The sequence below is a fragment of the Camellia sinensis genome, chromosome 3 (assembly GCF_055761805.1).
Source record: "Camellia sinensis isolate YWXY chromosome 3, ASM5576180v1, whole genome shotgun sequence".
Classification (NCBI taxonomy): Eukaryota; Viridiplantae; Streptophyta; class Magnoliopsida; order Ericales; family Theaceae; genus Camellia; species Camellia sinensis.
In genome coordinates this window covers 51968214-51995779 of record NC_138963.1, presented here as the reverse complement: position 1 = coordinate 51995779, position 27566 = coordinate 51968214, and the positions used below count along the sequence as shown (strand labels likewise).

The 27566-nt window shown below is 43.8% G+C and overlaps 1 protein-coding gene across 1 annotated transcript; it reads right to left on the bottom strand.

Annotated features, from left to right (window-relative positions):
• Positions 1–76: 76 nt before the first annotated feature.
• Positions 77–27220, bottom strand: LOC114298153 (uncharacterized). Its single transcript, XM_082918040.1, has 4 exons — positions 27101–27220; positions 24637–25239; positions 1444–1638; positions 77–1288 (listed from the first exon to the last, which is right to left on the bottom strand). Exons 1-4 carry the CDS (start codon positions 27218–27220, stop codon positions 77–79), a joined length of 2130 nt encoding a protein of 709 aa, XP_082774166.1.
• Positions 27221–27566: the final 346 nt, after the last annotated feature.

Sequence of the window (27566 nt, the reverse complement as noted above, 5' to 3'; positions counted from 1 at the left end):
TTACTAAATTTAATATATGAATAAAAGCAAAGTCATGCATTAAAAAATTATTTATACAAATCAACTCAATTATCTATTAAAGTAGAACTCGACGTTCTTTCATATCTCGAAAGTCTTCAATGATTGACTCTGTGGTAAAATTTTCAGCAATTTCCTTTTCAATGTACACAAGCAAAGAGTTTGTAAGAAATTCATCTTCCATTTTGTTACGAAGTCTACTTTTGACAATTTTCATGGCTGAAAATGATCGCTCCGTAGTTGTAGTAGAAACTGGAAGAGTAAGAACAAGTGTAATCACTCTATAAACACGTTGATAGATCGTAGATTTGTTTGTCTTTACCAACCACTGACACAATTCAAAAATAGTAGACAATTTTTTGTAATCTGCATGCTGAACTACATTATGCTCGTAATGGTGAAGTTGCATTCTCAACTGTATTTTCTCTTGATCTTTGAAGTCTTGTAGATAAAAATTTTCTACTAATCGACAAATATCATCGATTCTAAAAGTTTCAGACACATCTCGAGGATCTAGAGCTGAGCTAAGATTAAGCAACTCTATTGCATGTTCACTGAACCGGCCATTTAATTCTTGTAGTTGAGAATCTATTGCAGCATAAAAAATATCTGCTCGATAATAATGCTCAATTGTAAATTCATCTTGATGATCACGAGCTCGACCTCTTGTTCTAATATAAGGAGCATTCATATTCGGGACATCTATGTTACGTACCTCGCAAAATGATTGCACATTGGCTAGTAAAGCATCCCATTTGTCATTTCTAAACTTTTGCAGAAGTGCCTTGGTAGATGAAACTAGATTCATTGCATTTAAGATGTCTTGAGATCGGCATTGCAAAGCTTGACAAAGTAAATCAGTGATCTCCAACATTTCTTTCATGAGATGCAAAATAAAGACAAATTCAAATGAAGTCAATGTTTCATAAGCTGAGTCTGCATCTCCTCGTTGGGCAGAAGTCGTTCCTTCATTAATGATATTAAGAAGAACTTCACATGTTGGACTAAATATTTTTATTAAGCTGGAAACTGACTTGAAGTGAGAACTCCAACGAGTATCTCCAACTCGTTGTAAAGTGCTAATTTGGTTAAGTCCCTTTCCAGTCTCGAGTTCATCAATGTCAATCATATGTTCAATTTCAGCAGCTTGCGCAACTTTTAATTCATCATTGCGCTTGCATGAGGCACCAACAATATTGACAACAAAAGTCAATTTAGGAAAAAATTTATGAATTGGGATAACATCTTTCGATGTTGCCACTAAAGCCAACTGCAAATGATGTGCAAAACAATGAATATAATAAGCATATGGACAATCATTCAAAACTAATGCTTGTAATCCTTTCCACTCACCTCGATATTGCTTGCACCATCGTATCCTTGTCCTCAAATATTCTGAATATCTAAATTGTGATGAGACAATACAGAATATATTCCATCTTTTAGGGTTAATGTAGCAGTGTTAGAGACATAAATAAGCCCAAAAAAACGCTCTCTCACAAAACCATCTTTGTCAACGAATCTCAAAACTATAGCCATTTGCTCCTTCTTTGACTCATCACGAGCTTCATCAACAATTATGCAATACTTCGCATCACCAATTTCTTCACGAATTGCGTTCTTCACTTTGGTTGAAAAAATATGTAAAATTTCTTTTTGAATCTTTGGTGATGTGTAAGAGGCCTTTTTCGGAGCTTTATCCAATACTTTAGCAACATTATCATTATATGATCCCAGCAATTTCACTATTTGAAGAAAATTTCCACGATTGATTGAATTTGGCCTTTCATCACGACCTCTAAAAGCACAACCTTGAAATGCAAGTGTAGACACCCCATTTTTGACCGTCCTCAAGACTTGGACGTCACCGTTTGAACACTCGGTGATTATCCATGTTTGTGTTCGTCTTGAGTTCCCGGAAGTCTTGGCCACGCGCCTTGCCTCAGGATCTCTCGATCTGACTGTTCCGTGTTTGGCTTTGACACCAAACACTTGTGTTTTTGCCTTGAAGGGAGGAGAATGGCTTGTTGGCCATCCCCACATTCCACCGACCTTCCCCTAGCATCACCGGCTGTTTAGGGGTGCCACCGGCCATGGTTTCTTAAAATCAATGACCGGTCGGCATAGTATACTGCCGATCGGCACTTTATTTTGCCGGTGACATCTTTTGCTGGCCGGTATGACTCCTTTTCACCCTTGAGGCATGGTGCATGCCAGCTGTGCCAGCTAGAATGCACCATCACTCCTCCCCGTGCAGTTTTGGCTGGTATGAGCCTTTGAACCCCTTGGTTCCTTCTAGAAGGATGAACCTTTGGCTAAGCTTCTTGGAGAAGCTTGGCCAGCTGTTTTAGCTTCTCCAAGAAGCGTAGACTCCTTTGCACCCTTTGCCCCTTTCACTTGGCTTCTTGGAGAAGCCAAGAACCATTTGCTTAGGCTATATATAGAGCCCTCCTCCTTCATTGTAAAACGTTGGAAATTTTAAACCTAAAAACCAGAGCTTATATACATATATCTGCTAGGTATATCATCTCTCTCCATATTTTCCTCTCTCTCCTCCCTTAGTGTGTGTTTGGTAGCCCAAAAGTGCATTTTTACCTTACTTTTGCACTAATACACACTCCATTACACCTTGCTCCGAGATTGAGAGGCTTTGAGGGTTGATTCTTGAGGTTTTGGACTGATTTTGATCAGTAGAAGGTAGCTGGAACATCTGTTCTTCAAAGTTTCTTCAAGGGAAGTTTCTGCCGACCGGCAGTGTTTAGTGTCGACCGGCAATCCTTCTTGAGCCGATAACTTCATAAACAGCCGATGGATATTTGCAATGGCCGGTGGACATTTCCTTCAGCCGATGGTGTTCCACAGTGTTCAGGGGACCTGTTCCAGGACTTTGGCAATTTTCAGAGAAGCAGGGCAGTGTCAACAGAGGCGGCAGTGGTATGGTACGGACTTTCCGGGCGAGACGGGTTCGAGCATGCATCATTCGCGCATCCCAAGGCGGGGGCTGTGGCCACCTTTTCTTTTTGCATCCATTCTGTTAGTTAATTAGAAATTCTGTAATAATTTATGCATTTATTATTCGGACTGTAATATTTATTTGGATCCTCTGAGTGAGGGCAATTATGTAATAAGTGTGCGTGAGTGTGTGTATGTCTTCCAACCCCACGTCTTTCTTCCCTTTTATTTACCTGCTTTGATGGTTAGTAATAGGACATGTTTAATTTAGCATACCTTATGCTATGCATGCGTGCATCATTCATCAGCATTGCATGCACCGGGCTCGGCGCATCATGCTAACTGCATTAGTATTTCAGATCTAACTTGAATACATGCTACTTGTGCATTTTCGCATGCCATGTTTAGGTTAGCCGAGTCTATTCTAATTGCATCCTGCATGTGTTGCATTAGTCAATTTGACATGAACTAGGACCATGCATGTTGGCTAACTAGTTTATTGTTTTGGCTCGGAGTACTCGGTAAGCATTTATGCTTTAGCATATCTCATGCGTGTGAATGCTATCATGACAGCATGCTTACCATGTGGCTAGATGCTTATGTGATAAATTGTTTGAATCCTGTGGGTGAAGGTTGGATTGTCTGAGTTGGAAACACTTGTTGAAATTCGTGTTTTAGCCTACTTGTGAGTAACAAATTCCAAAGCGTTTTTCAAAACAAACGGATATGCAGTGCTTATTTCCAAATTAGGCAATCTAGTCTATATTTGTTTGCTGTGCGCATAACATAGTAATTCTAGGCTAATAATTGGTTTAAGAACACATAACGTTTTCAAAAACGGATATCACAGTTAGTAGAGGCCGATCTTCGGATCGGGCGAGAGGGGGTGCTCATAGCTGACCTTCCCCAATCGTACCCTAGCTCCCGAGCCGAGGCAACTCTGGTGATGACGGACATGTGGCCTTCGGCACCGAGTCAGGGTTTCCTAAATTCCCCTATTTAAAAATATTTAGGTAGCGACTCTGTATCTGGCAAAGCAGTCCATGTTTGGTACTTCTTTTCAAAAAATCTGTTTCTCAAAACGATTTGCCGGATTTGGACTCTTTGGTTCAGACTTAGAACCGCAAACAAAATCGAGTCCGAACTGTAGTAGCACGAAGGCCTCTTGCGGGCGCGTCTACAGTTTCTGGCGACTCTGCTGGGGATTTAGAGAGCTTGACTCGAACTCGTGATATCTTATTTTGATTCCATTTATGTGTTTCTTTGCATTGCATGTACATTGGTGCGCCTAGGAACACAGTGTTTGCCATCTGCCATTCCTGAACGGTTTGCCGGAGGCTTGTCTTGTCAAGACATGACCATAAGGCTGACCGGTTATGGCTCTGACAGTATGGGAACACAAACCCCGATTTTACCGGGGCACCCTTTTCGACCATTCGACCTAGTGCATATTCGGATCCATAGTGACCATTCCAAATTAGGACAGGCTGCTTACCCGATGTTAGGTTGTTTGAAAACTGCTGCATGCATAGTGAAACCCTAGCTCCTGACAAAATAGGACAGGGAAACCGGGGTGTTTTGGCTCTCTTTACTTGCTATGTGCTTTTAGAATGTATCTCTACAGGGAACATACATATCAGTTTGCAAGATTGAGTATTAGACCTGAGGGCATCAGTATCAGTTTATGAGAATCAGTTATCTGCGGGTATCAGGTTCAGTTTTGGGAACAGTGATTCTGGGGAACAGTGATCAGTATCGAGGAACAGTGTGTTCGGCTTACCAACTGTGTATTATGAATACCCAACTGTGCGTTGTATGTGTTTATTTTACGCCGTTGTGCTGTCCGATTGTTTGTTTATTTACTGTTTTATTTATCTTTTTGCTAGGTAGTTTAGCACCATTGCTTCCAACCCGGTAGATATTTCCCAAGCACTCTGGATTAGAGGTCGTCGGCTCCATCGATCTGAGGATCTGGTAGACGGACAACCAGTGCACCACTCTCTACCCCCGGTTACTAGACGGAGGACAGTTGGGCAGAGGGCATCAGTTCAACAGTCAGCACATAGGGCTTTATCTACCCCACCTGTGTACAGTAGGGATCAGGATTTCGTTTCACCCACAGAAAGGGAGCATATACCGATAATTCAGCCAGAACAGAACAGTATGGCTAGTTTAGAGGAGATGGTGTGCCAACTCCAAGAAAGCATGAAAGTGATGTAGCAGGATGCTGTCCGACAGGTAGAATTCGCCAAACAACAGGCCACAGTTATGAACGAGCAAGCAGAGTTAATCGTAAGATTGCAGCAGCAAACTGGAGCATCCGCTTCACAGCAAGTCCCTCCCCCACTAAGGGTTCCGATACCCGAAGAAACACCGAATACCCGGAATGTCCAAGAAGATACAGACATCCCAGCGGGGCCGGCTCCGCCCCCGATTCTACCTCAACTATCCAAGGCACCCACTCCTATCAATCAACCGGATTCTCCTTTCGAGTCCGAGGTGGACCCCATGGCATTAAAAATGAGCAAGCTTGAAAAGCTGTTCAAGAAATCTCAAGGTGTGAAGTCCATTCCGGACATTGAGGATGGATACACCGATGCAGCCGTGGCGCTGCCAGATCGGTTTAAGATGCCACAAATTGATCGTTTTGACGGATCCGGGGATCCTATGGTGCACCTGCGATTGTTTTCAGACATCCTAAGGCCAATGGGCCTCACTAGACTACAGAAGCTGTCTCTATTTGGCCGGACCCTGTCGGGCGTAGCAGCCATATGGTATGCCAAATTGGAGGATGATGTCAAGAGAAGTTGGAACGAGATGGCTAAGGCCTTCATCTTGCAGTACTCATACAATACGCAAATCGAGATCACGACCCGGGATCTCGAGACAACGAGGCAGGAACCCAAAGAAAGCTTCTCAGAATTCGTAACCAGATGGCGGGCTAAGGCTTCGATGATGACCTTAAGGCCCACAGACAAAGACCAGATTCGGATGATTGTGCGCAATCTTCAGCCGAAGTTAATGCAAAAGATGATTGTACTCCCTTTCCCTACCTTTTCTGATCTGCATGAAATGGGGGTACAGATTGAAGATGCCTTAAAGCAAGGCTTGATTGATAATGATCGGGAGCAACCCCGTAGAACTTTCAATCGTAATACTAATGCAGGCCCGAGTGGCGCTACAACTACCAGGACCTCCGAAGTGAGTATGGTCACCACCAACCCTCCCTCGAGAACTATGGCAGCCGCACCATTCTCCGGTGCGTCCGGAAGCAACCCACAAACAGCCAAATACCCTCCCAAAAACACCAGAACCTTCGTTCCGCTTTATATGCCCCTGTGCAAAGCTTTGGGGGTTCTAATTAGAAAAGGGCATCTGAAGGCCCTAGAGCCGCGGCCCTTACCGGAAAGACTCCCCGCTGCCCACAATCCAGCTAAGTATTGTGCATTTCACCAACAGCATGGTCATGACACTGACCTGTGTTTCCGATTACGTCATGAGATTCAAGATCTCATTGATAATGGGGTGATTTTGCCTCCTGAGAAACCCAACGTTACTACAAATCCTCTCCCCACACATAACCAAGCTCCACCACCCAAAAGAATCAATTTCATCCACACTGGGGTCGTGTCCTACGATCCTAGTATTTATATCACACCTTCCTATCTGCCTAAGACGGAGGTTTTCCTTCCCGATTGCACCGATTTGTGCATGATGGATGTCTCCATAACCCAACCCAAGCCAGCGGTGGTGACTACCGAGAGCAGGAAAGAGAAGATTCCGAAGGAGAAGGGGGTTGTTGAGCCAGAATCTGCGAATTCTGGGAGTGATGTTGGGAATGCTTATAGTCCAAGTGACTACATTTCGCCAATAGGCCAGAATAGACCAGATGTGGAATTTCCAGCAGGAGGAGAGCTGTGTGCGATCCAAGGGGACAGTCCAGGACAGGAAACGGATGATCTAACGGCTGTGGAAGAGGACCTCGCCAAGCTCCAGTTTTACAGTAACCAAGATCCAGGAGACTCAGCCGTCAACTGGTTCGATTATGAGGAATCAACAAAGGCCACAGGATGGTTGGACGATCAGCCAGATGTGGTAGGAGAGTTTCAGTCAGGACAAGGCCCGGCAGGGGTAGGAATGTCAGTAACAGAGTACATCGCCGGGAAGGTCGAAGAACAGAGTACATCGCCGGAGAACGCCGGTGTCAAGAATTTCGCTCGGGATTGGAGCATTTTGAGTACAGGGATTATTGAACAATTAACCGCATTGACACAGTCAGGACAGGAAAGATTCGAAGATTCTAAGAGAATCAGGAAGGCAAAAGCCCACGTGGGGGTTGAGACCGCCGCAAGTACAGAAACGGGAAATGCCGTGAGCATAGGAATAGAAGGTACTGCAAGTATCGGAACAGTCATGCCAGAACCGGACAGGTGCCTGTCAGCTGCAGATGGAATGTGGTGGGAGGACGATGATCTATGTCTTGCCCACACAGACGAGGATTGGGGGAGTAACCAACCAGATGATACCTGGTATATCGGTGAAGTCGATCACATGACTAGAAGTGGACGGTACTTCAAGCCTCCACACCTAGATCAACCAGAGGCGTCTGGAAAAGATAAGGAGGCAGAAAAGCAAAAGGAAAAGCAACTCGAGGATGAGGCCGTATTGAGGCAATTGAAGAAGATACAAGCAGACATCTCCATCTGGGGACTGCTTATGGCTTCTCGAGTACATAGACAGGCTGTCCTTTCAGCCATGGATAAAGCCAAGCTTTCTATAGACACCACGCCTGAACAGCTGGTGGGCCTAGTTTTTTCGGGAGGGACTACCCCGATGTTGACCTTTTCTGACAAAGAACTGCCACCTGAGGGTGCGAACCATAACAAGCCACTCTACATCTCTGTGGAGTGCAGAGATAAATGGATACCCGTGGTGCTTGTCGACACAGGGTCCGCCATCAACGTCTGCCCGGCAAGGACAGCCTATGCGATCGGTTTGAAAATCGCGAATTTTGTGCCAACGGCCCAGGTGATTCGGGCGTATGACAACACAAGCTGGGAAGTAATGGGAACAGTTAAGATTCAAACAAAGGTTGGGCCGGGACAGCATAAGATAGATTTCCATGTCTTGGAGGTTCCTGCAACTTTCAACCTGCTTTTAGGGCAGCCGTGGCTACATCAGGTAAAGGCAGTCTCCTCCACCCTACATCAAATGGTGAAATACCCCTATGGAAAGGGAGTAGCCATCGTTTTCGGAAATTCATCGATTCATCCGCCGCCGGAAGTATCTACGCCTGTTCTAGAAATTGACCACGGTATGGAAGATGTGTTCATATCGGGTTTTACCTTGGCTGAGGCTCGGGCTGTACAGGACATCATGGCTGCTAATGAAGGGGTATATATCAGTGCTCAGACAGTCTATCTCATGAACAAGCTCCAACACATCCCCGAGATGGGATTGGGCAAGAGCGGCCGGAAGGGCGTCGCAGCATTGGCCGAAGTGCCACACAACCCTCATACCTTTGGGTTGGGTTATCTACCCACCAAAGAGGACTGGATAAGGAAAGGAAAGGAAATGGCCGGAAGAGCCAGAGCAAAGAAGGCTGGGAAGCCTTTTGAGTTGATGCATAGGCCCATTCAGGGTACCTTAAACGGACGCTTCGTCCGGGAGGGGAAGGACTTTCCATTTTGTGGCTTCCCAGAACCATGGCTGAACGCGGAGAAGAAGCGCGTGCCAGGTTTTGAGATTTTCTTTGACCTGCAGCTACCTGAGAATGACATCGCCGAAGGGCGGGCAGATCTGTCGGCTGAGACTGAACAAAGTAAGGAAGTGCAGTCTGAGGACGCTGAAAACGAAATGGGGGTAGCACTGGCATGTCTACTTTCAGATCCTCCGATCGAACAGAAGTGCTTGGGGGATAACTCCTCGGTATGCATGATCGGGAATGCAACGGCTGCGGGCCTACCATCAACTATTTTGGATGCATCCATCGCACCTTCTCTCATTTGGCAGTACGAGGAAGGATTTTTGTCCAGCAGCACCGGGTCAGGTAGTGAGCCGGAATCTGATTCCACCGAGTCCTGTGAGTCGGAATCAGGTTCCAACTCGACTGAGTCTGAGTCTGGTATTCCTATGGGTGATAACCCGGATGCCACAGTCCTGTCTAGGTCGTCATTTTATTTTTCTTTTGAGTCTGTTGTAACAAAAGAATCGGACGGCTCGGAAGTATTTAATGAGAATGATGTGAATGTGGTTTCTGAGTATTTTTCTGTGCCTTTGATTTATTGCTTAAATCAGGATTTTCAAAATTTTGATGAAAACGACGAGGAAGAAATTCTTCCGGTTTTGCAATGATTGATTGATCAAGAGCAGGAAAGATTTGTTAAACCCTTAATGGATGAAATCACTACTGTGAACGTTGGTACTGAGAAGGACCCGCAGCTAGTCCAGATCGGGTCCACGTTGTCTTCAGAGGAACGCGAGCGCCTAGTCACTTTATTAAAGGATTTCAAAGATGTTTTCGCGTGGTCCTATGAAGACATGCCTGGAATCGATCCTGAGATTGTACAGCACCGGATCCCTCTTGACCCCGAGGCCCGACCGATCAAACAGAAGCTCAGAAGGATCCACCCTGATTGGTCCATTAAGATCAAGGAAGAGGTCACCAAGCAAATCGATGCAGGCTTCCTGCTGGTATCCGAATACCCGACTTGGTTGGCCAACATTGTCCCGGTGCCGAAGAAGAATGGCAGAATTCGGGTATGTGTAGACTTCAGAGATTTGAACAGGGCCGGTCCGAATGACGACTTTCCCTTGCCACACATTGATGAATTAGTAGATTTCACGGCGGGGCATGTCTTGCTTTCGTTTATAGATGGCTTCTCAGGCTATAATCAGATAGTAATGGCACCCGAAGACCGGGAGAAGACTGCATTCACTACCCCGTGGGGTACATATTGCTACAGAGTGATGCCATTTGGGTTGAAGAATGCTGGAGCTACTTATCAACGGGCAGCAACCACAATATTGCATGATATGATCCATAAAGAGGTTGAGGTGTACGTGGACGACATGATTGTCAAGTCCAAAGAAAGAGAGGGCCACTATACTGCTTTACAAAAGTTCTTTCAAAGGATCAGAGAGTTTCGGCTGCGGTTGAATCCTCAGAAGTGTACATTCGGTGTTACAGCGGGAAAAATGCTAGGGTTTCTGATTACACAAAGGGGCATCGAAGTCGACCCTTCCAAAATCAAGGCCATCTTAGAAATGCCACCACCAATGACTGAAAAGGAGGTGCGAGGCTTCCTAGGTAAAGTGCAATTCATAAGACGGTTTATCTCAAAACTAACCTTGACTTGTGAACCACTTTTTGGTCTCCTGAAGAAAGGAAAGAAATTCCAATGGGACGGCCGATGTCAAGCAGCTTTCGAACAGATCAAAGAATATTTACAGAACCCGCCCGTGTTGTCACCACCAGAGCCGGGGAAACCGTTGATATTGTACCTTTCAGTAACTGAGACTACCATGGGCTGCATGCTCGCACAAGAGTCAGAGGATAAAGTGGAAAGGGCCATCTACTATCTGAGCAAGAAGGTGCTGAATTACAAAACCCGCTACACTCCGCTAGAGAAGGCTTGTTTGGCCTTGGTATGGGCTACCTGGAAGCTGCGGCACTACCTGTTAGCTCACTTAGTAATGTTGGTTTCACGCTTGGATCCCATCAAATATCTTTTCGAGAAACCAGCACTTACGGGTAGGCTAGCTCGTTGGCTGCTGTTGCTTTCTGAATTTTATTTGAAGTATGTAACACGCAAGTCAGTAAAAGGAAGAGCGGTAGCGGAGTTCCTTGCGGACCACCCGGTTGAGGGGGATGAAGCGGTTGAGTACCTATTCCCAGATGAAGCCATTCTGCACATCGAAGATGAAACTTGGACGATGTACTTTGACGGAGCGTCAAACCAGTACGGGTATGGGATAGGAGTGTTGCTGATAGCGCCTGACGATTCCCGTATCCCCTTAGCATTCAAGCTCCGGTTCAAAGTCTCGAACAACGAAGCAGAATATGAGGCATGTATTGCTAGCCTAGAAGCAGCCCTAGAACTAGGGGTGAGACGGTTGGACGTCATTGGGGACTCGAACCTTGTTGTATCTCAAGCAAAAGGAGACTGGAAAGTCAAAGAGGAAAAAATGATAATTTATCACCAGACCTTGGATTTGTTAATTCCTCGGTTTGAGAAACTAAAATTCACCCACCTAGTAAGAGAGAACAACAGGTTCGCAGATTCACTAGCAACTCTATCTTCCATGATAGACATCTCATCCGGAGTCCGGATGCGTCCAGTCATTATTGATCAGAAGTTTGTGCCGGCGTATGAATCAATCGCTGCCATAGACGAAGTCCAAGACGAAAACCCCTGGTATTATGACATTTGGAACTTCTTGGAGAAGGAGGCATATCCACTACGGGCAAATGCCAAGGATAAAAGGGCAATCAGAAGAATGGCTATTCAGTTCATCATCTGTGGGGGTAAGCTGTATAAGAGAGGTCATCTGGGAATGCACAAGCTCTGTGTAGAAGCTGAAGAGTCGAAGCGCCTGATGGAGGCCATCCACGGAGGAGAATGCGGGGCACATATGAACGGAGTGATACTGGCCAGAAAGATCCTCAGACAGGGCTACTACTAGTCCACCATGGAAGAGGATTGTATCGGCTTTGTTCGGCGATGCCACAAATGCCAGATCCATGCAAACCGCATGAACATCCCGCCATCAAAGCTGTACAACATGACGCCCCCATGGCCGTTTTCAGTTTAGGGAATCGATGTGATCGGAGCTGTTACCCCGAAGGGATCGAATGGGCATGAGTTTATCCTGGTAGCGATAGATTTCTTTACGAAGTGGGTCGAGGCCCAATCTTATGCGGTGTTGAAGGCTTCACACGTCGCGAAATTTATCAGAAACAACATCATCTGTCGCTACGGGGTCCCAAACGAGATAATTTCAAATAACGGTTCCCACTTCAAGAAGGAAGTAATAGACTTGTTGGAAAAATACAATGTGGCTTTTCATAAGTCATCCACATACCAGCCGCAGACCAACGGAGCGGTTGAGGCCGCCAACAAGAACATCAAGCATATACTGCAAAAGATGGTGGAAACCTACCGGGATTGGCCAGATAAGCTGCCGTTTGCTCTGTGGGGCTACAGGACTTCAATTAGAACTTCTACCGGAGCGACTCCGTATTCATTAGTTTATGGGATGGAGGCCGTTCTACCTATCGAAATTGAGGTTCCGTCCTTACGAGTATTGGCTGAGTGTCAAATAGCCGAAGCAGATTGGCAGCAGAGCAGGTTTGAGGAACTCATGCTCTTTGATGAGAGAAGACTGAAAGCACTCTACCATGTTCAAAGTTATCAGCGCAGAATTGCCTAGGCTTTCAGCAAGAAGGTTAAGTCCAGGAACCTAAAGGAAAGGGATTTGGTGCTCAAGGACAACCGAGCTCCCATCCACGACCCAAGGGGCAAGTTCAGACCTAATTGGACCGGCCCCTACATCATCAAAACTATCTGGTTAGGTGGAGCTGTGGTTCTGATGGACCTAGATGGCCTGGAATTCTCCCAACCGATCAACATGGACAAGTTGAAGAAATATTACCCTTGAGAGGCTCGCTAGGCCGAAAACCCGAAAGGGCGACCTAGGCAAAAGTTAGAGCACAAAAAATTGGAAAATATAAAAACTGAGCTCGCAAGGCTGAAAACCCGCAAAAGGCGGCTTTGGCAAAAGTTAGAGCGCAAAAGGAGAGTAAAAATACTCGAGTGAACCTAAGCCTGAACTACGTAAGGCTTGATTCCCATCTTTGGGATGCGTAGGCAGCTTCATCCTGAAGTTCAGCCATAACCCTTTTCCCCGATCAACTTTGTCCATTTGATCATCTTGGTCACCTTTGTCTATTCAGCTTTCAAAGGTTCGGTTATGATCTCCAGCGCAGTGCTACTCAGACTAGGGGCAACTTTCCGTTGCCATGCAGTTCCGCGGTACTCTTCAGACTAGGGGCAACTTTCCAGTTGCAGGGATCTGGGGTTGTGTATCTCAGTGACAGATCTCAGGTGTGTCCAGTTCTGATCCATATCGAAAATGATTCTGAAAAGTTTTAATAAAAGTTGACTTTGTTCAAATTAATCTTTTTACAACTAAGACCACTTTTGGACCAAAGCGAAAAATTTTCAGTACCACAACCTTCAATTTCATTGATTTCAAAACAGAGTTCTCCTGCTCTTGCATACAATCGAAGTTGCTTTTGATTACATTCATAAAGAAAACTTGAAAGTACTAATAAAGCAATAAATCCGGGGCATAGTCAAGTCAGGTGCTCCTGCGCCCCCTCCCAGAGTTGGTCGAAGCCTCTGATGCCAAGCTGGGCCCAATCTGTGCCTCTTCATTGAGCCAATCCACGCATTCGTCAGACAAAGTATAACTGAAAGTGGGAGCAGGGGTTAGGAGTTCTCTCGTCCTCCACGCGATGGCCTGCCGAGCAAGCTGTGCGCCTCGGGCTGGAAACGCAACAGGATACTCTATCCCCTCTGGCGGGCAGGTCTGATCATGGCCGAATTGGCGTCGAATCCGAAATGGGAAGTAGAATACACAGTGAGTGAGGCCAATCAATTGAATCCCAGTCTGCCGGGACATGTTGTAACTCATTGCCGGAAGGCTCAGCCAAGGACACCGCCAAGCAATATGTTCTGCGGACAAGCGACACATCCAAGCGAACCACCATCCCTCATCCAGGGCATTGACTAGACGGTGTCGGAAGAAGTAGCCGCGAGCTGAATATGCTGGGCAAGAGTCCACAACCTGCAGTTTGTCCATCAACCATACTTGGGGAGGGATGAAAAATGAGAGAATAAAGAATAGAGAGATGTACGAGGAGAAAAAAGCGAGAATAGGGTTTTGTGAGAAAAGACCGAGCTTGAGGGCCGAGTGATGTGAGCAATGCATATGTAAGATTGGGTGGGAAACGTTACCTGTAGTAGTAGTGGACTCCCCGCTAATCTGGTCGTCTCACGACGATAAAAGGTGTCTAAGCCCATCAACGTCTCAGCCAGAATCATGGCAATACAGCTCTTGCCCTCCTTCAAGCCTTGGGCAACCTCGGTCAGCCGGACATTAGACCCTCCAGAGCCTGAGACAAATAGAAAATGAGATAGCATGCACAAACAGAGGGCATGGCGCCAGAAGCCTTGCCAGTGATGGTTGTTGCGATCACTAGCATCAGAAAACCGATAGATCAAACTCGGAATATCCAGCATCCCATCACAAATCAGAGACCGAGCGTCACGCATGCTGAGTCCACACATTCGCCCTAAGGATTGGGTATGGCCAAAATTAAGTTGGGACAGGAGCTCCTCGTCGCGCTCGGACTCCATTAAGGCTCGGAAATCTTCAAAGGTAGGACATATCTCTTGCCCAGTGAAGCTAAAGACATGCGTCACCGGATTCCAAAACCTTGCCGCGGCATGGAGAAACGGGAGGTGCAATGGGGTACGACCCAAAGTGAATAGTGCATGTATGCCGAAACCCCAGAAATTCAACTTTTCCGAGACATCCAAGCTAACAATCCAAGTTGTGAGATTTTGAGCAAGAAACTCTTCCATTAGAGCAAATCAGTGTAGAATTGAGAAAAACTACGAAGCTGGGGTCTTTTGTAGGAGATAAGGTTGGGTGGAGGACAGGTGTCAACATTCTGGCGATTCCCTCATTCATAGCCGGCCAGCCAAGTATTCTGCCGACCGGCCAGTATATTTTGCCGACCGAACAAATTTATGGCCGATGGCCATTCCTTGTGGCCGATGGCCTCTACCCCTGGCCGATGGGCTTCCTCCTGGTTCCCTGAGCTGTTTATGCTAGAGATTGGGGAACTCTACCACCTCCAATCTCCCCTCGGTGATCGATTTTTGCGAAGTCACACCTGTCTGCTTATCAGGTTATTGTACATTTGCTTATCGAGTTGTATTTCACTCTCTTTGAGTTTTTGATTTGTTTATCGAGTTGTACTCACACTTGTTTGGTTATATCATGCCTTTGTTTTGCTTATCGAGTTGTAAGTCGATTCACTACCTGATTATTACGATGCACATACTCGGTGTTCAAAATAGATTCAATTTCGTTCACATTGTGGTGTGATACCTTGCGATCCGATGCATAGAAAGTTTACAAATGCAACATCTTTTGAACAAAATGGTTGTTTCATTCCCGTCACGTGCTTTGAAAAATGTGTAATTTTGAGAAAGAATAAAACCTGCCCGAGGCAGTGCAATGTGCTTAAACTACCAGTAAAAAGGAAAGTAAAACATAGAATGACAGGGTAGCAAAGTGTCGGAATTGATACCAGTAAAACTCCCCTTACGGTCAACGCACCTTCCGCGCCTTTGTTCGGGTCAACTACATGGCTTGGCACCTTCATTACTTGAGACCATGCGGGGAAGCACACTTTTGAAACATGGACCTTCGAGTTGACCTCAGGCCACAACTTCTGCGAACGATGCTCGATACGTACGAAGAACGTCCCTTCCCGTATCCTTTTCATGTCTTGAGGATTCCCACAAACCGTTTCGATTATGCTGTGTTACAGTATTTTACATCCCTGCATTATGAATGATATGTTTTCACTCACATATGTTCAAGTTTCTCTTTATACACTTTGCTTGCGTAGACCGCATGTTAATTTCATTACCTGCGTAGACCGTATGTTTTGCTTGCGTAGACCGCATGTTGGCATTCAATTTCATTACCTGCGTAGACCGCATGTTTTGCTTGTGTAGACCGCATGTTAATTACGTTACTTGCGTAGACCGCATGTTTATAATTAATTTCATTACTTGCGTAGACCGCATGTTAATTTCATTACCTGTGTAGACCGCATGTTTTGCTTGCGTAGACCGCATGTTAATTACATTACTTGCGTAGACCGCATGTTTGTAATTAATTTCATTACTTGCATAGACCGCATGTTAATTTCATTACCTGCGTAGACCGCATGTTTTGCTTGCATAGACCGCATGTTAATTACATTACTTGCGTAGACCGCATGTTTGTAATTACTTTCATTACTTGCGTAGACCGCATGTTAATTTCATTACTTGCGTAGACCGCATGTTTTGCTTGCGTAGGCCGCATGTTAGTTACGTTACTTGCGTAGACCGCATGTTTGTAATTAATTTCATTACTTGCGTAGACCGCATGTTAATTTCATTACTTGCGTAGACCGCATGTTTTGCTTGCGTAGACTGCATGTTAGTTACGTTACTTGCGTAGACCGCATGTTTGTAATCAATTTCATTACTTGCGTAGACCGCCTGTTCTGCTTGCGTGGACCGTATTCTTATGATTCAGATTCATTACTTGTGTAGACTGCATGTTTTACTTGCGTAGACCGCATGTTTATTCAATTTCGTTACTTGCGTAGACCGCATATTTTGCTTGCGTAGACCGCATGATTGTCCAATTTCATTACTTGCGTAGACCGCATGTTTTACTTGCGTAGACCGTATGTTGGCATTCAATTTCATTACCTGCGTAGACCGCATGTCCTGCTTGCGTAGACCGCATGTTTGTAATCAATTTCATTGCTTGTGTAGACCGCATCCTTGTAATCAATTTCGTTGCCCGCGTAGACCGCGCGCTCCACTTATACATCTGTGCCTTCACAGCATTGTTATGTTTCCCATTCGCTTTGCGTTGTCACGCATTTCGAGCACACTATTATGCATGTTGCTAACAATATCGTACCTGTTAAGTTTGTTTTCTTTGCAGACACGATATCGTATGTACGGTTCATTTGAGGCTGGTGCAACCAGATGAGCCGCACAGGTATTGTATCCTCCGAGTGAGACGTATCGAGAATTGCTTAATTCTCTTACATCCTTTCTACATTGTAGTGTAGTTTGGTGTATGTGTAGACGTCCCCGAACGCCCCGGGAGGAACGAGCTCCCGTTCCGTTCATATTGGGGTCACTACAGCTCAGGACTCTCAAATTTGTCACGGTTCTAAGTCTGAACCAAAGAGTCCAAATCCGGCAAATCGTTTTGAGAAAAAACAGATTTTTGAAAGAAGTGCCAAACATGGACTGCTTTGCCAGATACAGAGTCGCCACCTAAATGTTTTTTAATGGGAAATTTAGGAAACCCTGACTCGTTTGCCTAAGGCCACGTGTCCGTCATCACCAAAGTTGCCTCGGCTCGGGAACTTGGGTATGATTGGGGAAGGTCACTTCGTGAGCACCCCCGCTCGCCCGGTCAGAGACTGGCCTCTACTAACCATGATATCTATTTTTGAAAACTTTGTGTGTTCTTATTCCGGTTATTAGCCTAGGTTACTATGTGATGCACACAGCATATAAGAATAGACTGGATCGCTTGAATTGGAACAAAACTTTTCATGTTTGTTTGTTTGAAAATGGTTTGATGGTGCTACTCGCAAGTAGGCTAAGACGTGGATTTGCCACCCTCAGGTGGGCTTAGAAAACATGATTTTTGCCACTATCTAGTGGGCTTAAAACACACATTTGATGATTTGTTCCAATCCAAATAACCCAACCTTCACCCACAGGCATTCAGGCAGTTATATCACATAAGCAAATAGCCTCATGGTAAGCATGCTATTCATGGCAGCACTCACACGCATGCAAGGATGCTAAAGCATAAAGCTCACCAAGTACTCCAAGCCAAAAACAGAGACTACATTAGAAATCATGCATGAATCCTAAGTATACAGAAATGCCTAATGCAACACATGCAAAAATGCAACTATAGCAGGCTCGGCTATTCTAAACATGGCATATGGAATGCTACAACTAACATGTACTCAATTTGGAATTGAAATACTGATGCAGTTAGTATGATGCGCCGAGCCCGGTGCATGCAAAACAAATGAATGATGCAAACATGCTGTCATACTATATGCTAATTGAAACATGCCCTAATCTAACCATCATAAGTGGATAAATAAAAGGGAGAAAGACGTGGGGTTGGAAGACATACAACACACACACGCACACTTATTACAGTATTGCCCTCGCGCAGAGGGTCCAAATAAATATACAATCCCAAATAAAAGAATATTACAGTCCAAATATTACAGTCCAAATAATATACAAATTCCTAATTAATTTAGCAAATTAACTAAGAAAGCTGTAAAACTGGCGTGCAAGCCAGGGACTGCCTTGCTTCTGATGAATGATGCATGTCTGGGCTGCCTTGCGCGGAAATCCACTGAGATGCCCCAATTAGCCTCTGTTTTGTGATTTTTCTTAGAAAGCGCGCCAAACTCCGGAAGTTTGCTGATTCTTCATTTGCTGCAACAGAGAGCAGGAAAGGGGCATAGCAATGTATTTTCATAGATATATGCATGCCTCGATCCTCGTGCCACCAATCACGCATATCAATGCATGATGGCAGAGGGGTCGAAATGTGCAACTCAATATAGAATGAATGCATATGTAAACACAACAAGAACCTAACTCCATCATAGATAATCCGGAGTGTCGGTGGCTGAGGGAATTGAGACACGTTCCGTCACTCGGAGTACGGAACGTACCTCGTTTCCCGTGCCCAGGCTAACTCCTATCCTGAACACGATGCAATATGCATGACATGCATGAATGCAACAAAGATACAGCCTAGTATGCACAATGCTATGAAAATGAGATGTCTCGAAGTGCGTGCACACGGGCACGCAAACCGAGAAAATGACATACGCAATGCAAATGACATGGAAATATGATATGGGCTTACACTAACATGAGAGAGCCTCAGCCACACTCACATAAGAGGCCGATAGATGAAAATGAAGTGCCTCGAAATGCGTGCACACGGGCACGCAAACCGAGGCAATGGTATATGCAATGCAATGGCATGGAAATGGCATATAGAATGCAACATGGACTTATACTAACATGAGAGAGCCTCAGCCACACTCACATAAGAGGCCGATGGAAGAAAATGAAGTGTCTCGAAATGCATGCACACGGGCACGCAAACCGAGGCAATGGCATACGCAATATAAATGACATGAAAATGTGATATGGGCTTATACCAACATGAGAGAGCCTCAGCCACACTCACATAGGATGCCAATGGATGAAAATGAAGTGCCTCGAAATGCGTGCACACGGGCACGCAAACCGAGGCAATGGCATACGCAATGTAAATGACATGGAAATGTGATATGGGCTTTTACCAACATGAGAGAGCCTCAGCCACACTCACATAGGAGGCCAATGGATGAAAATGAAGTGCCTCAAAATGCGTGCACACGGGCACGCAAACCGAGGCAATGGTATATGCAATGCAATGGCATGGAAATGGCATATAGAATGCAACATGGACTTATACTAACATGAGAGAGCCTCAGCCACACTCACATAGGAGGCCAATAGATGAAAATGAAGTGCCTCGAAATGCGTGCACACGGGCACGCAAACCGAGGCAATGGCATACGTAATGCAATGGCATGGAAATGACATATAGAATGCAACATGGACTTATAATAACATGAGAGAACCTCAGCCGCACTCACATAAGAGGCCGATAGATGAAAATGAAGTGCCTCGAAATGCGTGCACACGGGCACGCAAACCGAGGCAATGGCATACGCAATGCAATATGGCTAAAACGATATGCAAACATGCTAATGGATTTTCAGCAATGAAAAGTGGGGGAAAACAGCCCCGAAATGAGGCGAAAACACACCCGATGCATGGAATAGTCCCGAAATATGAATTTTGGCACCCGAAATGGCCTACAGCTATACCAAACATGCACAATATGGACATGCAATGAAAATACAGAAGCAAGGAAATCCCAAGATAAGCATTTTTCCAGTTCAAAACATGGCCAAATAGCAAGCAAAAATAGTGCAAAACTAGCATGCAAGAAATGGCCCTAAACATAGGATTAAGAAGCAACTCACAGCTGCTGTCCTCAAACAGGTTAGGGCCCTTCAACAACATTGAAGAGGGGCCAAAAATAAGCCACTTTACAGAACCGTAAAAACCTCAAAAACAAACACAAGTATGGCTGCACTCCCATGCAAGAAAAAGGGCCAAAAGGTGGCCAAAGAGGTAAGTGGTATATGAAAAGCCCAAACTGAAAAATTCCCTTCTACAACATTGAAGAGGGACCAAAAATATGCACATTTACAGAACTGTAAAAAATCCAAAACAATATAAAAACATGCTAGAAATGCAATGCAAAAATGAGGCTCAAAAGAGGCTATAACACAAAGTCTACAAAATATTCACCAAACAGCCAAAGACCCTTAATAAGGTCAAAATAAGACTATTTCTAGGCCTGTAAAAAGACCAAAAACAGAAGCATGATAGGCTGCCAAAGCATGCAAGAAAATGGCATTCAAGGAGGATATTGAAGCAAGTGCAATATGGAGGGCTCAAACCGGGTTGAGCCCTTAATGAAACAAGAAAATGAGCTCAAAAAAATGACCTTTTCAGTTTTGGTCGGAGCTCAAATCAATAAGCATGTATAGCTTATAAATGGTGCAAGAAATGGACCAAAAAGGGGGGGGGGAATGCTACTCACCCTTGAAGACCAATGCTTTTGTTGCTCCTTGGACCAATTTTGATGACTCTAAGCTGCTGGAGTTCCTCCCCTTGCTGCTGAAATGGAGTGGTGATGGTAGAGCTTGAAGATGATGAAGAAATGGAGCCCAAAACTTGAAGGAAATGGGGTGATATGTATGTATATGCTCCAACCAATCCTTCTAACCCTCTTTCTTGAGTTGGGAGGCCAGCAATCTATGCAAGAGAGGGAGAGAAGACCCTAGGCCAAAGTGGAGGGAATTGAGGCTCTTGTTCCCCCATAAAATATCCCCCGGATATAGATATTTTCTGAGGGAAACAGCTGTACAGCTGTAAAGTGTGCAGAGAGAGGAACATGGCCGGCCCATTATTGGACTTGGATGTGGCCGGCCGGCCACCCCCCCTAGCCGGCCGGCCAAGGGTCAAAAAGGCCAAGTGGCTTTAGTGGCCGGCCACCATATATTGGTGGCCTCCCAGGTCCCCTCTTCACAACCCTGTGGTTCGAATTTGGAAACTCTAAAACAGGAGAGAGAACAAGCCATTTTGAGGAGGGGTTCAAAAGGTTCAAATGAAATTAATGGCCGGCCATAAACTTTTAGGGTCCTCCTATGTGTGTACATCACAAATATGTGGTTCAAAGTTCAAAAAAGTGGCCCAAGGGTGTTCAACATTGGCTCGGAAGGAGGGGTTCAAAAGGGTCAAGAAACATTAGTGGCCGGCCATGAAATTTTAGGGTCCTCCCATGTGTGTGCATCACAAATATGTGGTTTGGGTTTGAAGAAAATGGCTCCAAGGTGTTCAACATTGGCCCGGAAGTGCGAAAAACGGGTGTCGGAGGGCGAAAATGGAACATAACTGGTTGCCAAGATAATTGCTGGCCTCCCACCCTTCTACGTCCTTCCCGGTGATAAAACAGAGGTACCTGCCAAAAATGAACAAAAACCGATGCAAAACGAATGCTCGGGGGCCAAAACACGCAGTTCGGGGTCCCGAAAATGGGCTGTTAAGCACCGAAAGTAGCGTTCGGCCACGAAGTGGGTTTCTCAGACCCCAGTGTCCCTTAAAGGGGAGAAAATAAGATGTATGCCAAAATTTAGAGTAAACGGAGATGGTTAAGCGGTCCCGAACCGAGGCACACGGCCAACGGTCCCGAAAAATCGGAAATCGGACTCCGAAATGGGCAAAATGGCCTGCGGCCACAAAATGTAGCCCACGTCCACTGAGAGATGGTCTACTGGACCTCTCCCTTTCCTTAGGAAAAGAAATCGAGAAAACCGAGTCTGGTTCGCAAACCGAGGCAAGGCACAGAAGAGGGTTCGGAAGTCCGGAGGCAGGGCTCGCAGCCGCGACTCTGAGACTTCTGAACAAGCACAACATGCAATATCACCAAGTGCTCAACTGGCGACGTCTGAGTCTTAAGGTCGGTCAAAAATGGGGTGTCTACAGTATGCTAGCTTAAAACTGTCGCATGTATGCTTCGTTACAGTTTTCTTTGCATGATCATAAGTTATGTCCGGCTCTGTGCATTGTCTTGCATCTTGTCCCTGCCTTTGGGCGCATACCTTGTTTGCCTTGTATATTTGTCTGAGTCTTCGGCCTTGTCAAAAATGGGTCGTCTCTGGGCTTTGACATTCACTCCCGTCATTGTTATGACTTTCGAGTTCTGTTAAAGAGGGGCAACTGTAGACACCCCATTTTTTACCGTCCTCAACACTTGGACGTCACCGTTTGAACACTCGGTGATTATCCATGTTTGTGTACGTCTTGAGTTCCCGGAAGTCTTGGCCGCGCGCCTCGCCTCAGGATCTCTCGACCTGACTGTTCCGTGTTTGGCTTTGACACCAAACACTTGTGTTTTTGCCTTGAAGGGAGGAGAATGGCTTGTTGGCCATCCCCACATTCCACCGGCCTTCCCCTAGCATCACCGGCTGTTTAGGGGTGCCACCGGCCATGGTTTCTTAAAATCAATGACCGGTCGGCATAGTATACTGCCGATTGGCACTTTATTTTGCCGGTGACATCTTTTGCTGGCCGGTATGACTCCTTTGCACCCTTGAGGCATGGTGCATGCCAGCTGTGCCAGCTGGAATGCACCATCACTCCTCCCCGTGCAGTTTTGGCTGGTATGAGCCTTTGAAACCCTTGGTTCCTTCTAGAAGGATGAACCTTTGGCTAAGCTTCTTGGAGAAGCTTGGCCAGCTGTTTTAGCTTCTCCAAGAAGCCTAGACTCCTTTGCACCCTTTGCCCCTTTCACTTGGCTTCTTGGAGAAGCCAAGAACCATTTGCTTAGGCTATATATAGAGCCCTCCTCCTTCATTGTAAAAGGTTGAAAATTTTAAACCTAAAAACCAGAGCTTATATACATATATCTGCTAGATATATCATCTCTCTCCATATTTCCCTCTCTCTCCTCCCTTAGTGTGTGTTTGGTAGCCCAAAAGTGCATTTTTACCTTACTTTTGCACTAATACACACACCATTACACCTTGCTCCGAGATTGAGAAGCTTTGAGGGTTGATTCTTGAGGTTTTGGACTGATTTTGATCAGTAAAAGGTGGCTGGTACATCTGTTCTTCAAAGTTTCTTCAAGGGAAGTTTCTGCCGACCGGCAGTGTTTAGTGTCGACCGGCAATCCTTCTTGAGCCGATAACTTCATAAACAGCCGATGGATATTTGCAATGGCCGGTGGACATTTCCTTCAGCCGATGGTGTTCCACAGTGTTTAGGGGACCTGTTCCAAGACTTTGGCAATTTTCAGAGAAGCAGGGCAGTGTCAACAGAGGCGGCAGTGGTATGGTACGGACTTTCCGAGCGAGCCGGGTTCGAGCATGCATCATTCGCGCATCCCAAGGCGGGGGCTGTGGCCACCTTTTCTTTTTGCATCCATTCTGTTAGTTAATTAGAAATTCTATAATAATTTATGCGTTTATTATTCGGACTGTAATATTTATTTGGACCCTCTAAGTGAGGGCAATTATGTAATAAGTGTGCGTGAGTGTGTGTATGTCTTCCAACCCCACGTCTTTCTTCCCTTTTATTTACCTGCTTTGATGGTTAGTAATAGGACATGCTTAATTTAGCATACCTTATGCTATGCATGCGTGCATCATTCATCAGCATTACATGCACCGAGCTCGGCGCATCATGCTAACTGCATTAGTATTTCAGATCTAACTTGAATACATGCTACTTATGCAATTTCGCATGCCATGTTTAGGTTAGCCGAGTCTATTCTAATTGCATCCTGCATGTGTTGCATTAGTCAATTTGACATGAACTAGGACCATGCATGTTGGCTAACTAGTTTATTGTTTTGGCTCGGAGTACTCGGTAAGCATTTATGCTTTAGCATATCTCATGCGTGTGAATGCTATCATGACAGCATACTTACCATGTGGCTAGATGCTTATGTGATAAATTGTTTGAATGCCTGTGGGTGAAGGTTGGATTGTCTGAGTTGGAAACACTCGTTAAAATCCGTGTTTTAGCCTACTTGTGAGTAGCAAATTCCAAAGCGTTTTTCAAAACAAACGGATATGCAGTGCTTATTTCCAAATTAGGCAATCTAATCTATATTTGTTTGCTGTGCGTATAACATAGTAATTCTAGGCTAATAATTGGTTTAAGAACACATAACGTTTTCAAAAACGGATATCACGGTTAGTAGAGGCCGATCTTCGGATCGGGCGAGAGGGGGTGCTCATAGCTGACCTTCCCCAATCATACCCTAGCTCCCGAGCCGAGCTAACTCTGGTGATGACGGACATGTGGCCTTCGGCACCGAGTCAGGGTTTCCTAAATTCCCCCATTTTAAAATATTTAGGTGGCGACTCTATATCTGGCAAAGCAGTCCATGTTTGGCACTTCTTTTCAAAAAATATGTTTCTCAAAACGATTTGCCAGATTTGGACTCTTTGGTTCAGACTTAGAACCGCAAACAAAATCGAGTCCGAACTGTAGTAGCACGAAGGCCTCTCGCGGGCGCGTCTACAGCAAGCAATCGGATTGTATCAATTGAGACCTTCAATCTTAGTCGATTATCTACAATTTGTTTAGAAGTGAAATTGTCCAATACCTTTTGTATATGTTGAAATTGATTCATCAAGTCTTCACATGATCTCTCGGCAATATTGTGAAAAGAATTAGGATCTTTTCCTATATGATTTAAAAAAGCACATTTTGCTCCATCCCTAACTTTTTTCCAATTCTGAAATCCATCAATAGTGAATGCTTGCTGCCCATAATATCCAGATCCACATGGTTTATAAAAAAGAAAGCATGGTAAACAAAAAGTTGCATCTTTTGCAGGTGAATATTCCAACCATGACGGAAATAGTTTGAACCATGACGGTTGAAAGCTACGAAGATGAGTTGTTGATCCAGATTTCGGATACTTTGAAAGTATAGGTTGGTATGGACCAGCCTTAATATAAGCTTGTCGAATTTCATCACATTGATTAACATGATAATCCCAAATCTGTATACGTAATCCAGGATCTCGCTCCAATGAACCAATATCAATTTCTTTAACATCAATCTTTTGAGATTTTGTGGGAGGATTTTCAGGGATATCAACATTGGAAGTTGGCAATGATGTATTGTCAGCATTGACTTTTGAGGAACATGCATTTTTTCTTTTAAAAAATCTATCAATTGTACATGGCTTTCCCATAATAATCTACAAATCAAAATAGAATTCATTGCATACATGGTTAATATTCTATTAGAAATTAAAACCAATTGCTAATGTAATATATATATATATATATATATATATATATATATATATATATATATATATATATATATATATATATATCACAGGACATAGAAAATCTTTGTGCCTAGAATAACAAATGTAATTAAAACAAATTTCATATAAATTTAAAAATTTAGAATTCAGATTCAACACATAAATTTTATACAAGTCTCAATTCATTTTAATTTTGAATTTATAACACTTAATCTGAATAAAATTAAATTTGCCCAAATATGATCAAAAAAACCCCTAGTAGTTGAAATCATACGTCCTAATTCATTTTTTTTTCTTAATATGTAAAATTAAAAAAAATTACAATTGTATCAATATGACATTAAAAAAAAGATAATAAAACTATTACAAATTGAAAACAACAATAAAAAAGAATATGAATCACATACCTATAATAATGAGAAGATTAATAGCAGAAGCAAGACTTTTTTTTTTATATATATATCCCAAGTTGATTTAACTCAAAAAAAAAATCCTGTGGTTGCTTTCAATAAATTGAGACGGTGTCACGGCGTAAAACAGGTCATAGGAATTAGGTTTTCTTTCTTTCTTCTTTTTGTCTTTTTCTATTTCTATTCAGGCTTTCATTTTTTTTTTTTTTTTAAAGAAGGCATATGGCCCTCCCTGGCCATCTAACGAAGAGATTGAGCCTAGCCCATCCCACAAAACAAAGCAGGGCCATTTTACTATTAATAAAAGATATATATATATATAAATAAATTTTTTTTTTAAGCGGGGGCCGTGGCCCCTGACAGTCCCTCCGTAATTCCGTCCCTGCTGCTTATTACATTTTGTTGAAATAAGGCATTTGAATGGATTTTAATAGTTAAATTTTGTATATGGTTGGAAATTGAATGCTATAAGTTGTGGAAAAATATTTTTATTAAATGGTTGAGAATTGAATGAATGAATGAATGGATGAATAATTTTGTATATGGACAGGTTTTAGGTGGCGCAAAAAATATTACAGAACAAATTATGAAAACTAAATGAGACATTTTGGCGACTAAACAAATATTACAGGTTGGCTTTTGGCTACTAAAATTTTAGTTACCAGTTGTGAAAAAGTGAAATTTTTGGCTACTAAACTTTTAGTCGCCAATTGTAAAAAGGAAACTTTTGGCTATTAAATGTTTAGTAACCAATTCTCAAAAAGTGAAACTTTTGGCTACCAAAATTTTTGTCGTCAAAAATACATGCTCAATTGGCTACTAAATAATTTAGTCGCTAAAAGTAAAAATATATATATTTAATAATTTTAAAAAAATATATGGCGACCAAAGTTTTAGTCGCCAATAGGTCACTTTTGGCTACCAAAAAAAATTTAGTCACCGATTGTTTCCCCGACGATCTATTGGCGACCAAACGGGCGACCAAATATATTAGTCGGCAAAAGTGATTGGCAACTAAAATTTTAGTCGCCAAAAGTGAAATTTCTTGTAGTGACTATTGGGGCAAACATCAAAAGTCTCATACATGAAACCCAAATATGTATTAACCTCTTGAGCTTGAAAATATGAACTTGGAAGTTTTGTGCCTGAAAGAAAAGCCTCATTCAAAAGCTTAAGTAACATGCCAACGGACTTGTCGGTTTATTGATTGAGCACCTTCGTATGCAAAATTCGAGCAATGAATAATAGTGAAGTAAATTTGTGACATCCTGGGTACAGATCAGTTTGTGCATCTTTCAAAAGTTTAAAATATTTCAAAGTTTCGTCATTTGCCCCTATCCGAACCGGATCATCTTCTTTTACATGGCTTGGATCACTTGCCCTGCTTGGGCTGGATCACTTGCAGTTGATTCATCATTCTCAACACCCATATGTGGAATTTCCAGGGCCTCTTGTACCATCCCAACCACATCATCTCTAGCTGTTGAATTCACCATTAATGTTTGATTTTCTTGGTTACCATGTAATTGAACATAGGATTCCCCATGATGAATCCACTTTGTACTTTTTTACAAACCCATTAGAAATAAGATGTTCCTTTACAACCTCTCATGAAAAATTGTATCAATTATTACAAAATCGACACAGACAACTAATCGATGAACTTTCATCTTCATTGTTGTACGCAAATCTCAAGAAGTTATCAATCCTATTTACATAATCAACTGACATCCGATTTGACAAATCCATCCAATTTTTGTTCATCTTTCTATTTCTTTAACTATTTTTGTACACATCAATAAAAAGAGTAAGTTTGCAAAGTATTACAATGACAAGTGTATA